The sequence below is a fragment of the Acanthopagrus latus genome, chromosome 6 (genome assembly GCF_904848185.1).
Source record: "Acanthopagrus latus isolate v.2019 chromosome 6, fAcaLat1.1, whole genome shotgun sequence".
NCBI classification, from domain to species: Eukaryota; Metazoa; Chordata; class Actinopteri; order Spariformes; family Sparidae; genus Acanthopagrus; species Acanthopagrus latus.
Genome location: NC_051044.1, coordinates 29277467 through 29292238, shown reverse-complemented (window position 1 = coordinate 29292238; position 14772 = coordinate 29277467). Strand labels below are relative to the sequence as shown.

At 40.2% G+C, this 14772-nt stretch overlaps 2 protein-coding genes across 2 annotated transcripts in view; both read right to left on the bottom strand.

The window, feature by feature from the left end:
- The window catches only part of mfsd4aa (major facilitator superfamily domain containing 4Aa), a 41089-nt gene extending 35553 nt beyond the window's left edge, over nucleotides 1–5536 (bottom strand). Inside the window, exons 1-3 of the mRNA XM_037100856.1 lie at nucleotides 5191–5536; nucleotides 1699–1897; nucleotides 812–1063 (exon numbers count right to left, since the gene is read on the bottom strand). Of these exons, the coding sequence (XP_036956751.1) occupies nucleotides 812–1063; nucleotides 1699–1897; nucleotides 5191–5423 (684 nt within the window). The 5' untranslated portion in view covers nucleotides 5424–5536. The remainder of the gene's footprint in view (nucleotides 1–811; nucleotides 1064–1698; nucleotides 1898–5190) is intronic.
- Nucleotides 5537–13151: 7615 nt separating this feature from the next.
- Nucleotides 13152–14772, bottom strand: part of cdk18 (cyclin dependent kinase 18) — a 49660-nt gene continuing 48039 nt past the window's right edge. The window contains exons 15-16 of the mRNA XM_037102351.1: nucleotides 14333–14410; nucleotides 13152–13696 (exon numbers count right to left, since the gene is read on the bottom strand). Of these exons, the coding sequence (XP_036958246.1) occupies nucleotides 13662–13696; nucleotides 14333–14410 (113 nt within the window). The 3' untranslated portion in view covers nucleotides 13152–13661. The remainder of the gene's footprint in view (nucleotides 13697–14332; nucleotides 14411–14772) is intronic.

The window sequence follows — 14772 nt, the reverse complement described above, 5'->3', positions numbered from 1 at the left end:
TTCAAATAGTTACACACCTGGAAGCTGTCCAGTACAACCACAGTCTGATCTGTTGGCCACAGAGTAGCTCCACTGGAGCGGTTGGGGTTAAGAGCCTTGCTCAAGGGCGGTAACAGGGAGGGAGAAGCATGGCTTGTACTTTCCACACTCAGATTTCCTGCCAGTCTGAATGTGAACCAGCTTTAAGCTGTTGATCTCCTCTCTTATAATGTCTCCAATATGTCTGATATTTATTTACTTCTCCCACTGAATACAATTAAACACATTTATAATGCCAACCAGGTCACTCTTTATGTTAGCTAGAAGTTAACTGACATTTGCCAGAGTAGCACAGTAACTGTTTTCAGTGCTAGCAACAGCAAATGTAGCAAGTGTGTTTTTCGTTTAGTGTTTTCTTGAGCAGGGTTACAGCACTGCTTTGGTATCCCCTCAGGAATTGCTCTTGAAAAAAGTTAAAGCTTAGAGAGTTTCTGTTTATATCAAAGGATGGAAGATGTTAAAGACTGTCGATGGAAATCCTGCTTTAGGAATAACTGTCAGTCGGTGTTAATCCTAACTGTTTAAACAACTATCCAAAACATCAAATCATTCAGTAGCAGAGACTTCAGGCTTTTTGCCATGATACTGACTATCTCAAGTCATTACTTGTATTGAAATCCCACAGATACACCTGGTTGCTAATCTCGCCTGTCAACTGGGAAATACACAAGTCATTTACCCATACACTGGACATTTTAGCTAATAGATCACTCTATCAGCGTCCGATGTACACATATCTGTGTCATCATTTGTAATATTGGCATGAACTCACATTGATTAAAGCCATGATCCAGAAAGCGTAGGACACCTTGGTGACGACTACACCCTCGGTGTACAGAGGATACTGGGAGATGTTGTGTAACGCTGCTCCATGCCCAGCCATGCTGCTGCGGAGGTGCTCCAGGTCCGAGGAGGATGAGTTGGAGGTCCAGTTGGCACCAAGGACACAGCTGTCCTCTGACAGGAAAGGATCAGCTACCAGGGGACTGACCAGTGCTCCCAGGCCTATAAAAAAATGCAAGGCCTAGAGCAAGACATGAACAGAGATTCCCTGAAGATTATACTGGGGGCATACAGTAGTCTAGTGGTAAATAGGCTAACATATAATAGTATAAAATAACCATAGTAAGTAGAGACTAGTAGTGACTAAATATAACTGAAAATAACTATTACAATGATGAAGTAAATAATGAAGGGTAATCAACTGTGAAGGAGATGGTGAAATATACGACTCAGCACCAGCTGATTGAAATGTGCATCCACCAATTAAAGCTGCTGTAGTGTCATGATAAGAAGTGTGAAAAAGTAACCACAAATATAAGAATTAAATCATGTAACCAAATATGTAACACTTTCATTATGTTCAAAAATGCAGTGCAAAGAGTAATCATAATATAGTCTTAACTGTGATATAATCAAGAAGGGGACTGGGTTATCAAAAAGCCTGAAGGCCAGAGTTTCTAAGAGCCATTGATATAGATAGAGGAAAGCACCTGGACCAACCAAGAAAAGTGAAGCCAATTTATGACAATACATGTACAGTGTCCCTGGTTTGATTCCTGACAGGTATTTAATGTCATGCCATCAACACCGGACACACACACACGCACACACAGTGTCACAGCTCTCATTTCCCCTCCCCTCCGTCTCCTCTCTGACCTGCAGGAAGATGGGGGAGTCCTTCTGGTACAGTTTCACCAGCTGCAGGTTGGCTATGGTGTCAATCACCCCCATGGCTTTGCCAGCAATCGCCATGGCAATGGACAACAGTACAATGTGGTGACATAATGGTATGATAGCAAACACTAGCGAGATGATGAAAGTGCAGGAGAGCAGGGCTATCAGGGAGGACAGGAGTCTGCAAAGGACACAGAAGAAAGAAGAAGACAACGTTATGCTGTTCGTTTGGGTTTCTTTTTTTTTCTTAAAACACTTTCAGTCACATTGAGAGGTGAAAATTTAGTTTAATTTGAATGATTGCATGTTAAACAACATGACACTGCAGCTCAGGGGAAATAAAACCGGGATTTCCAGCTTCTTCTTGCTGTAGTAAAGTCACCTTGATCGTCTGCTGCTCCACAAACTTTTATTTACTCTGTAGCTATACAGCCCTCCAGCAAAAGTACACCAATATCTTCACCTTGTATGCTCTTTCTTTCCTGCCAACTTTCCACTCTCCTTTTAACCTTGTCTTAGAAAGCATTGAGTTTGTTGAGGGAAGAATTGCATCCTGGGGAAAGTTGCCACAGTCAGTAATGACTGTGATGGAGCATAAACTCCAACACACTGTAACCTTCATCCATTAACTAGTTAGTAGATCAACATTTGAGCTGGGACTTTGTGTCATGAATAACATATCAACCCAACTTTGAAATAAACTGTGTCTAAAGCCATTATTTGGAGTAGTCTAGATGTAAAAAGGATGAGATACTCCATCAATATCACATGACTCGGAGAACAGAGCTCTAATCAGCCAGCAAAACTCCTGGGAAAATGACTGAATGAGTAGAGAGACAATGTGTGCGTGTGCCACAAAATGTTCAGCTACTACAATCTTCAGCTCTGTGTGTGGGCTGTTGGGTGTTATATGATTTTTAGCATCACCGGCAGCATCACTCTGTGTTGGTCTGTCAGTTGGACAGTCTGACACTGTAGTCTAGACTAAAATAGCTCAAAAACTAGATGTTGTCATGACAATTAGTATAGACATTCATTAAACTAGATGATGGTGATCTTATGACTCCACTTCCACCACTACTGGGAGGTTGGTTTTAGGTTTTGAATGAAATGTCTCAATGAAAATTGGATAAACTGTCATGAAATGTGCAACACACAATCAAGCCCCCCTCAAGATTAATTGTAATAACTACAGTGATTCCCTGAAATTTCATCTAGCACCATCATCAGGTGAAATTTGTCCAATATTTTGTTTTGTGGCAACATTCTTACAAAACTAATTACATACCTAGCAGCCTCATATGTACTTTGCATATATTGCTAAGTAGCAAATATAAGCATGCTAAGAGGCTGAACTTGCTGAAAGATGTTGAACATGGTAGCTACTGAGGCCTTTTCTAGATGCAGTTTTGTTATATCTGTAGAAAATCTATCTGGGGCTTATACAGGCCTTGAAAAAGTGATTCTTGAGACCTGGGACAAAACATGTCTGTGACATTAATCACAGTTTTTAGCTTAAAATGTGCATGTGTTTTGATGTTGTCTAACATTTTGTTTTTATTCTAAATGATATGATATGTCACCAGTGCATACAAAAGCCCATGTCCGGAAACAGATCTCATCACAATACAATGCTTAAAAAAGGCCAAAAAGTAATATAAAATTGAACTTTTTCAACAAAGTGTAAATTACGTAGTATTTATTTCACAAACATTAAAAAATAATAATTTTGAAATGTTTTTAATGTGCTTTCTGGGCCATTGAAAATGTATCCGTTGTTTTCGTCAACACCATCAGACATTTTTAAATTGGGAAAAAAGTTAGGAATAATTTAGGGCAGATATAACTCAAAGGACCCCTTTCTGTCCTCCTTGGTCTTCCTGGCGACATTAGAAAATTTTTGCTCTGGTGTATTTCATATCTATTTACTAATATGTATGTGTCACAACCATAGCGTATCAACTTACTAAAAGTCGACATTTGAGCACAATTTTCTGCAATCTAGCACTTATTTATATAGATTGGCTCGACCATGACCAACAGATGATAAACAAGATTGCTCTTGTGAGATTCCTGTGTGATATAAGGAGAAATGTGCTTTTTTGTCAACACCATCAGATGTCATCACCATCAAAATCTGCATCTGACGGTGTTGACGCTTTCTCTGATGGTGTTGACTAATGCCATGTTAGTGTCCATTTTCAACATGTTAATGTTGTTTATACCAATAATATCACTTCCTATGCATTATTATTGCTATTGCAGATTCACGTGTCAAATTAAACCTAGTAGTGATATATAGTAGTGTACCTGAATATGTTTAAAGAATCTGCCTCTCTACCTTATATGTAATGAGGTGTTGCATGCTTATCCATAATAAATATCTGATTGCAGAATGGTATGCATTTCAGAACTGCAACTGGGATAGATTCAGAGTGAAGATTGGCTTGTTGTCATGTAATTAGCCTGGTAGCAGGCTCACATCAGCATTTAGCTGCAAAGCACAAGCTCACATTAGCATGGCTGTAGACTCTTGCCATCTATTTTTATTGAAGCCCAGAATAACGTAATGATAAGTCTTACTATCTCACAGAGCTTGTACATGGACGGATCTTTTTGTGCCTTTATGTAAAACAGGAGGGATATTTTCACTCCTATGTATACAACACTGTGTATTATATGTGGAGGACGTCTCACACATGTCTCTCATGACTTCACACACTCACATTCACGTTACAACTTCAGGTGACAATTCACTGTCTTTAAAATGTTGGAGTTAAAGCACAGACCTGAAACAACCAACTGTCATTTGAATTTTGTAGATTTGCCAGTCAAATTAGGAACACAGTCTTAACTGTCAGAGATCAAACTCTCAATATGACCACTGAAATATGACTAAATCTTATTAACTATGCAGCTTCAGGGACAGGGCTGTCGTCAGGATTTTAGAAACACTGAGGTCTGCACTTTTTGTTTTGTTGGCTTTTTCCCTTATTGTCTGATAACACACAGACCCTACTCCTTCTGAGTTTGATTAAAACTCAGTATGAAGAAAAGTACTGAGGTGGCAATGACCCTATTTGCAATGAACTGGGCTTGCACATTTGAAGGTGATGAAAAGTATTGTTTTTACACCAAAACAGTTCATAATTCATGTTTTATATGTTTGGTGGGCTGCACATGAATGCTAGGATAAGTTAACATAGGTCTTATAATGTTTGGGGTCAGTTAGGGAACACAGAGGTTGAACTCCTGGTTAACTCATATCAACAAACTGTTATAAAACTCCAGTAAGAGCACATAGACTCATTTGGAACACGTGCTCTAGTACTAGTTCTAGTTCTAGTACTGTCAACTCAAGTAATGTCTCTATCTGCAGTGAACCTCCTTAAGATGCAAGTAGATAAAACAATGTGAGGTAAGTTTAAAAGAGTCACGGATTCTTCAACACACGAGCGGTCTAACGATACTCACGTCTTCTTGAAGAGTCCTCCCATGCTGCTGCCCACCAACAGGAAGAACTGCTGAGAGAAGAAGACCCAGGTGATCTGCTGCAGGGTGGACTGGGTCTGGCACCTCAGGTCCAGGATGGTGGGTCCGAGGAAGGCGATGCAGAGACCGAAGCTGAAGAACACGCTCCAGTAGGTCAGAGTCTGCTGCCAGTGGCGCTTGAACAGCGACCAGATCCGCTCGTCCAGCAGCTTCATGTCCGACCTTTTGAAGGAGCTCCGAGCGCTGCTGAGGACCGACAGCGGACACGGCTCATTTACATACACACTGTGTTACCGGACAAACGTGGACAGCTTCAGCAGTCAGTCAGTCAGTCAGTCAGTCACTCAGCACGGGCACTGTGGCAGGAGCTGCTTATCCCACTGACGGACGAGACGCTGATTGGCTGATGTCCTGAGGTACAACCCACATTCGGACTTGTTTCAGATCAGTTTCTGTCGCGCAAGAACACTCGGGTCATGTTGCCAATGGTGGAGGAAGTACTCACATCATTTTCTTAACTGTAAGTGGCAGTAAAGCACCGTGCAAATGCTGTAAGGGGCACATGTGTTATCAGCCTCTGGCGTCTGTCTGACCATGTTTAGTTAGAGAAAACAAAACTTTACTGAGGTGTCATAAAGAGACCAGCTGAGGAACCAGCTGAAAGTGCGAATGTGGGGCTTTCACACGCGCATATCGTCTCCAGCATAGCCTAGTAAGAGTCAAAAAGCATCTGTTATTGTATATCCTTAAGTATCAAAAGTAAAGTAAAAGTAAACTGTACATAGACAACATTTACATGTTCATATTTACTTTATACTAGGTATCAAACAAACAATTGGTCTGGCCATTAATCATATCCGATACTTAGCCAATGATTGGAATCATGGTTATTTTGACATGATTTCAATGAATGCAAATGACTGACTGCACAATTATTTAGGATGTGTGAAAAAAAATGAAACAAAACAAAAAGTTAAATTAGTCTGACAAATAAGCAAAAGAAAATGGAAAGCATGTTACAAAGCACATTCTGTTTACAAGCACTGACATACCTGAAAAGGAGGGTTAGGGTTATGGTTCTCCACAATAATTCAACCATTTTCCTTCCATTTCTGAACCTGTGTACCTTCATACAAATAAATAAATAAAACAATAAAATAAATAAAATAAATACATGCACCTCTTTGATTCTGATGCAGCATGCAATCTGCAAATTAACTAGTAACTAAAGTTATCCAATAAATGTGGTGGAGTAAAAAGTGTGATATTTTCCTGCAAACTGTAGTGGAGTGGAAGAATAAAGAAGCAGAAGAAATACTCATGTAAAGTACCACCACAAAACTGTATTATAGTACATAATTAAATGTACTTAGTTACATTCCAACTTTTTTTGGATAGCAGGATAACATTTTAATTATTTTTTCAGGAAATAATGCATGGATCTTGATGAAAACAGTTGGGTGTATTTCTGGGTACACAAGGGGGCTTTGGCGGAGGTATACGCCCTACTGGGATGTTATTCTAGTTTTTGAAAGAAATGAACACATTCAAAACTGCAAATTATGAATAGTTTTCATGTTTTAACTGACCATACATAAACTCACTATGAAAAAGAAACACAGACGAGTTGGGATATAATCACCTTACATAAAAACAGGCTGTATTATGGTTGGAATCCATATATTTTTCAGCTGTATTTGTGTGTATTTCTAGTGAAACAACATCAGTTCAAACAGTTTCTTGAAAACCATCATGAAATATGAAGAATCAAAACTAACAGAACACATTCTCCGTCTATTCTGACATCAAATCATACACAGTCAGATGATCCTCCGCACTAATGCAGACACACTGTTTGCAGTATACCAGTGCCTCAATAAAGGTTTAAGGATAAATGTCAGTAATTATCTATAATAAGTCAATGGAAGATTTGTGAGTGAGACAAACATTGTGATGATAGTGTGACTGATCATTGTCAGTCAGTGATTTTACCTTTACCAAAGGCCTAAGTAAAGCTCAAATAAATTAAATTTAAACTAATAGGAAATTAATGTTTGCATTTCTTGTTTTTGCTGAAAACAGAATATAAAAGTCTGGCATATTCAAATTAAAAACTCTGCTCTGTCACTGTCTATACTAGATTAAAGAGCACTGGATTATCATTATAACTATTGGCGCTGCTAAACATTTTGTGTTGCTGCTCCCGTCAACAGATGTTCAGTGCATCAGTTTGGGTACCAACTTGACATCCTCTACTGACACACAGTAGAACAACAGCACCATCTTCTGTTCACATATGTAACAACATGTCTTCCTTTGTACTTTATAAACAATGCCATACATGGTATCTGTAAGAATCCAAAAAAGACATTGAACAGGTGGGTGTGTTTTCAGAATTCCAATAGTTTATTTATTCATTAATTAATCAATTATTTTCATCAATTGCATGCCTGTTGGCAATCACAATACATTCAATTTCTCATTTTATAACAGTGTAGACAAATCACACAAAATATCACATCTCATACAAAATCTAAACTTATCTTTTATAAAACATTTAGACATCATCTGCAGGTTTTTTTTCTTCATTTTGTTTGAAATACAGTGCTCTACATCTTTTAACAGCATAAAACCCACTGAGAGAGATGAAAACATCTGTTAAAATACATATATATTATTTCTTTTCATTACAGTATTTAAAATAGCTTCATTTACCACGACTAAAACACACAGAAATACTTCTGCCACCGTGGGGAGGAGGAGGGGGGAGGCTGGAAGTATAACATCAACAGAGATACATCCCTCTAATAGTCCCAGCAGGTTCGCCCTGAATTTCTCTCTTCACGGCCTTCAACTTTATTCACCCGAGCTGGCAGGCGAACAGAGGGCTGGATGGATCACAACATTGGAAATCGGCTTTGTTAACTTTTAGAGGTAGAAAAACTTTCATTTAACTTTTCACTGGCATTGAACTCACTCATACTCAGACTTAAAGGGATATTCCGGTCTAAGTTTAATCCATGGCCTAACACACCGTGACATCGAGTAAGAGCCCCTCCAGAGATCAAGTTTTACGACTGCTTATGTAGTTTTAGCAACCTCAGAAAAGACCGCACGATAACACACTGCAGTCTATGTCTCCAGCAAGAAACCGCCATCAAAAAGCCACTCATAGTCACAAATAATGCTCAGAACTGAGTGCAGTAGAGTTCCACAGCTCAAGGATAAAAATGTATGATTATTACTCCATGGAAATGCAGTCAAAGTTCATATGTGTCTCACCTACCAGCTTATAACAGTTATTAGACAGGGTGGACAGGAAAAAGAACAGAATTGAACATTTCTAACCTCACCCTGTAATCGACTCGCAGGGACTTCCTCACAATCAGCATGCTGCAGGAGTGGTGAGCTGTGTTCACTTTTCAGTAGAAATCCAGCTAAGCTAGCAGATGTTTAACGCCTTGAACTATGTGCTGGGACCCTATTTGTACTGTTGCTGAAGTTTGGTGCTGTTCTGAGCATTATTTGTGGCAATGAGTGGCTTTTTGATGGCAGTATCTGGTGGGGGCATAGACTGCAGTGTATTGTTATTGCGTGGTCATTTCTGAGGTTGCTAAAACTACAAAAGCTAGCGGTCTGCAAACTCGATCTCTTGAGGGGGGGGCTTACTCGGTGTCACGGTGTGTTAGACCATGGATTAAACTTACATCGGAATATTCCTTTAAACCACCTCTGACCTGTACATAGACAACTCTTTCAGACAGTCTGGAGCTGGAGTGCTTTAGCGCCTCAGTGCCTGACTAATGGGAGCTTGAACACACCATGCTTTTTAGGGTGGAAGCAACAAATCTTGGTTAGTTACTGGTTAGATCTTTACCTCTGGCTTCCCTGAAGAGTCTCAAGGCTTCAGTCATTGGCTTTTTATTGATGACCTGTTCAATTCTGTGGATCCAATCACCTAGAAGTATTAAATCAAAGGCTACTGCTGCGGACTTGTATTCACACATTGAGAGCCACTAGATTCACATGTGGAGCATTCAGGAAATTGGCAGTCATGAGAGTCATTAAGCCCCCAGCATGGTCTGTGCTCCAACCGTGATCTGCTCAGTGGTTGCGCGCACGCTGTCCACAACAATTAATGAGCGCATAATTGTGACGGCTACACTGCCATTGTTCTCGGACTGAGGGAGCTGTGAACTTATCTGCAGCAGGACACTGGAAGGCTGCTGTAGTAAACAGAACTTGATGGTTCTTAGGCCTCATTCAGGCCACATCGAGCGTTGCTGTTAAAGCAAAAAAAAAAAATCAACCTTTTGATAAATGCAACCTGGCGTCACGCTGCTGTGGCCAATTACGTACGCTGGCAATCGAACCAGCTGGTCAACAGTACTGATGTTCAAGCTGTTAACTAAATTAAAACAATTACACCACACAACACTATTAATACATACGATTGACATTATTGTGTTTTTTTTTAAAAAAAAGCACTGGTTGACATGTTTAGTGTCAGGGTAAAACGGATATTGCCATTTAGACCAAAAAAGCAGCCTCATCAAAAAAAAATGAACCACATTTCTGTTGTCATCCTCCAGTGGCCATAGTAATTATTACATTAGCAAAGGAGAAAGTAAAACGAGAACATTTGAACTGCTGGTATGCTGCAATGGACATACCTCATACCTAAATGACCAATTCAGTTGTTTTAGTATATCGATGTGTTGAAAAAACAAACATTCTGACATCTGTCAAATTGGTTCAATGTTCTATTATGTTGCTTGGTCTCTGGTCTTTATTATCTTATTGCGAGTTTTAGAAGATGGCAGGAAATTAACTGTTTGGATTGGGGCTACTAATGACTTAAGAGCCAGTCATCACCAAGGAGCCACATGCAGTCGTCATAAACCCAGAATGTGACGTCTCAAATATGTTCCACAAGCATGGTCCTTAGAGTCATGGGTCAAGGTGTGAATGAGCCTTTAACTGCCTGGGAAGGGATGCAGGATGGCACTCTAGCTTGACATGAAGTAAAAAGTGTCTAATTACATCCTAAGACTTTTGAAGGTGGGGCAAAAAACGTCTATAATAGAGACTGGAGGGCGTGTTATTGTTATTGTATGATTGGGGATAACATTCGGATGCCGCATTCATGCATCAAGTAGGGGTTTGAAGGACCCCATCAATTCTGATATCATGAAGCGTGGGGGAAGGGGTTCCAACTGCACTTTTTCTGAAGTGACTGACCACTTTAGAGTCACACGAGTGACGCTGTGATTCAGTCAAGGATTCACATTAAGTGCATCCTTCACTACTCTTTCAAACCATGTCTCCACATCTGCTCATATTTGCATATCATGGTCCTCAAAGCTTTTAGACTAAAAAAGACTGATGAGTTGGCCCTCAACATGACCTTAGCGGCTTTTTCGAATTGTGAATGTTAACATCCTGAGAAGACTGTATGCAGCGACTACCCAGGTGTGCAAAACAGGACAGAGCATGTAAGATCTGACCTTCTCTTCTAAGCTCTCTTTTTTCATTCTTCACACAACTGTTTGGTCATTCTTTGTGTCCACAGACAAGTGGAGCACTGTGAATGCCTTCAAGGAGAGACCATCCTCCATTATTCCCATTTGAGGGATTATCACCTCTCAACTCTCTCTATGACTGCAGGCTCATCGCCCCACTTATGAGAGTAGCTGCTCGGAGCAGCTTTTGCCTTCGGATGTGGTTAGACGACAGAACATCTGAACAAATGGTTTCAACCATACCTACCAGAAGGTAGCCACTATTTTATTCCACGCAGACATTTAGTATCTCTTTCTTATTGCACTGTGAGTTTACCAGAGAACCTTGATCAAACATTAACGTGGCACCGACACCTTGTCTCAGAAGCACTGAACAAAAGGTGGAGAGGATGGACAGGGAGTCAGGGAGTCAGAGAACGAAGAGCTAACTCAGTTTCTTGTCTGCGGATCGTTTCATCTTCATGAGCATAACCTCTGGGCACAGTCCCATTCACAAGAGAACTGTGAGGGGCACGAGATAAGGAAGATTTACAAGTTTCGCTTCTGCAGACACGTATCCTTTCTACAATTTTCACTGTATTTACTTTTATACACTGCTTATTATGGTCCAACAGCCAAAAGCAACTCCCTGGCAAAAGCTGCAAAAGAGCTGTGCAAAACATAAGGGATAGTGGTGAGTCCTACTGATAATATTTTGCTACTAGAAAGTACTTGTAGATAATACTTTCCCAGTTTACTGGTCTATGGTTAGGAGGTTTTGGTATGATACGGGCGGCACGTTTGGGAAGCGAGTAAAGTAAGACACAAAGGGAAGGGAGCAGGCTTCAGAGGACACTTCTGGTTTGTGCAAATAGGAGACTAAGAAATACATATACATACTCATAGTGAGTTATTTAAACACACAGAGCAAATGCCTCCTAACACATGGCTACACAAGATCAAATATAGATTCTTCACAAGTCAAAATATCATGCACAGTTTACTAAGGCAACTTCAAAAACTGGAGTGAGAGTCAGCTGTAACACTGTATGGAACAAACCCCCACGCTGAGCTGAAACACAGGGCTGTTGTAGCAAGGCAAGTCTGCCAACATGAATCCATTATACACTGGAGGTTTTTTTTTTAAATATTTTTATCCATGATGGAGTCAGATTGTATGGTAGCTTCATTATTTTTTTCCTGTGAGAAGAGGTACTGTTTATGAACACTGTGTTGCTACTATTTCAGTGTGTGGACTGACTGCCAGGTGACCTGTGACACCCATAGCTGCCATACAGGGGAGTCGTTTGACAGGGATGGAATCGTTTAACCAACCAGCTTATTAGCTGACAGGTACAGATAGCTAACCGTCAGTAGCCACCATAACTAAAACAGAGACTTTGTGGGCAATTCATAAGCTGATTCTGTATCTAGAATATTGGTATATAGATTTGACTACTTGTAGGGCACAATTTTAATAAATAAATGAAATCTTCTGCATTTTCTCTAGAAGTGTAGGACTTTAATGCTTCTAAATATAATAAATAATCTTTGTGAGGGGTACATTTGTGGAATTTATGACCTTAGTATTTCTGAGATCCTTTCTTTGAAAACGCCACAAATTTTGGAATGTCACTGTTGAGCATAGAGGCCATTTTTGTGACTCAGAGGCATCACTGGATGCTCTGCCAAAAGCAGAGTGACTCTTGAAAGGGATATAAAGTACACATTTTTCCTCTTACTTGTAGAGCTACTTATCCTTCTCTATTGTTTTAGCCTTCTCTCCAATATAATGGAACTAGATGGTACTCGGCAAAGCGGTAAAAGAATACATAAAAAAAAACAAAAAACAAAAAACTCAACAGCAATCTCTCTCTCCAGAAATCATGTCCTGGTTACTCAATATACTCCACAGATCTTTTTGTAAGCAGCATCATGTAGGAACTATTTTCTTTCTGAACTACACACACCAACCATGAGTAGATGCACGCCGACAGGGGAGCGCGCATCTATGGATGGATGTACTCATGATAACATGGGATGTAAACATAATGGCATCCTTCTCAGCTGAGCTAACTTAGTCATCCATGAGTAGATGCACGCTCCCTTCTGTGTGATTACACAGGAAGAGACTGCTAACAAACAGACCTGTGGATTATCTTGAGTAACCAGGTCATGAATTCTGGGAAGAGACACTGTTGAGGTTTTCAAATGCATTGTGTTCCATAATATTGGAGAGAAGGCTGACATCTCCATGGCTGATATTTCCAAGACTCAGCAACTCTCTCTAAAAACAATCTAGATAGATAAATGGCACTACAGGTAAGAGGGAAAAAAGTCATTTCTGATTTTGGTGTGAACTGTCCCTTTAAGCTATCTTGGTGTGGATACAAGCCTAAACACAAAAGGCCAACAATCATCAAAATTTAGATTTTTTTTTTTTGGATTTGGTGTGATGGTCCAAGATGTGGTAGCCATCTTGGATGGTCAAAGCAGTGGGTGTGCCCTCATAGGCAGTTACACAAGCTTGCATGCATGTGTACACCACGAAGGAGCAGAGCAGGGAAGTTTTACTTACAGCTGATATTTTCTTGGGTTGTGTGTGTGTGTGTGTGCGTGTGTCAGCAGGATACTCTGGTGTGTGCAATTAAGTAATGGCAGCATGTTGCTGATTGTGCAAATGTGTGCAAATATGTACTGTATGTGTGTGGAGGGACAGTGTATCTCAGCTCAGTCATTTCACGTGCAGGACAATTTATTTCCAGAAACCCTGTGTGTGTGTCCACGGTCAGCTGCCATGGAAATGAGTGAATGCACATGATTTTGTTTGTACATGCAGACGTGTGCACGTAGGTAAGCATGCTTGTGAATGTACTGAGCTGTGTTGGCCTTTGTTCTGCTGTCTGAAAAGGCAGCTCCTCTTTTGTATTTGTTTCCGGTCCCCTGTGACCTCTAGAAGATGCTTTGTCTTCGGTTCTTTCCTCGACCTGAACAGAGACAAATCGAGATTGAGCAGTTGTTTTAAACGGATGATAATTCATTGCTAAAAAGTACCAATTAAAAACAGACCATAGAAAAGCAGATGATATGGAAGCTAACTTCAAGACCTAACTATTTCATTTTCATTGCATCTGAGACTCTTCTCTGTGGTGTCTTTACTTGTGTCAGAGTAAACAAAATCAGCATACTGGCCTCCGCCACAGCTTTGCCTGTTAGCAAAGTACATCAGCAGACACATTTCATATGTTGCGGTCAGAAGCGAGCTGGGTTTAATTCTGTTTCATTCAGACGGTAAGGAAACTTAAAGTGTTCAAGTAACTCTCCCTCACTAACGACTTCATTCAAAAGTTTTAATTAGTTTGTCTTATTATGTGTAATATGTAACTATGAAGAATATAATGAAGAACAAATGCGGCGTACAGGATGTACTATACATCACGTTCTCATTAACAGGTTTGATGTTGCACCCACGTTATGTGCAGAACATGCACAGAAGTATTATAGCAGCCCACCTTGTAGTGAATTGACTTGCTCTCCATAACTTCACTATCTTGACTCGGCTGAAGCGTGCAGTAAAGTCATACCCTGCTGGGAGAATGTGAGGCAGGACGCTGGAATCTTACCTAAAGGCTGAAACACTGAGCTGCGGTGGCCTGGGTCCTTCTGGAGCTGGATCTCTCTGAGGGAAAACATTGACGCAGCTAAAATAAAAAGGGGAGAAAGAATGGTTAGGGGTGCATAAAAGTTGCAATATGTTATAATTGTCAAATTCATAGTCCTGTATCTGTATCTTATACAGCAGTTGTTCTCAAAATGGGGTCCAGTGACCTCTCCGCAGGGGTCCCCAACAAAAAGGGTTATAACACAATTCAAACTGAATTCAGTACAGAAGTGACACCATATTATTTTGGCTGTGGAAGTGTCCTTTCCTCTCCCCCCTTGAATATTTAGTCTTAGTATTTAAAGACTGATACTTTTCGGAGAGGAACTGTTTTCAATGGATGATAAAAAGGGTCTAATGCGCTAAATGCTAATAGGGGGAGCATTTGCTAAAAAAAATTCA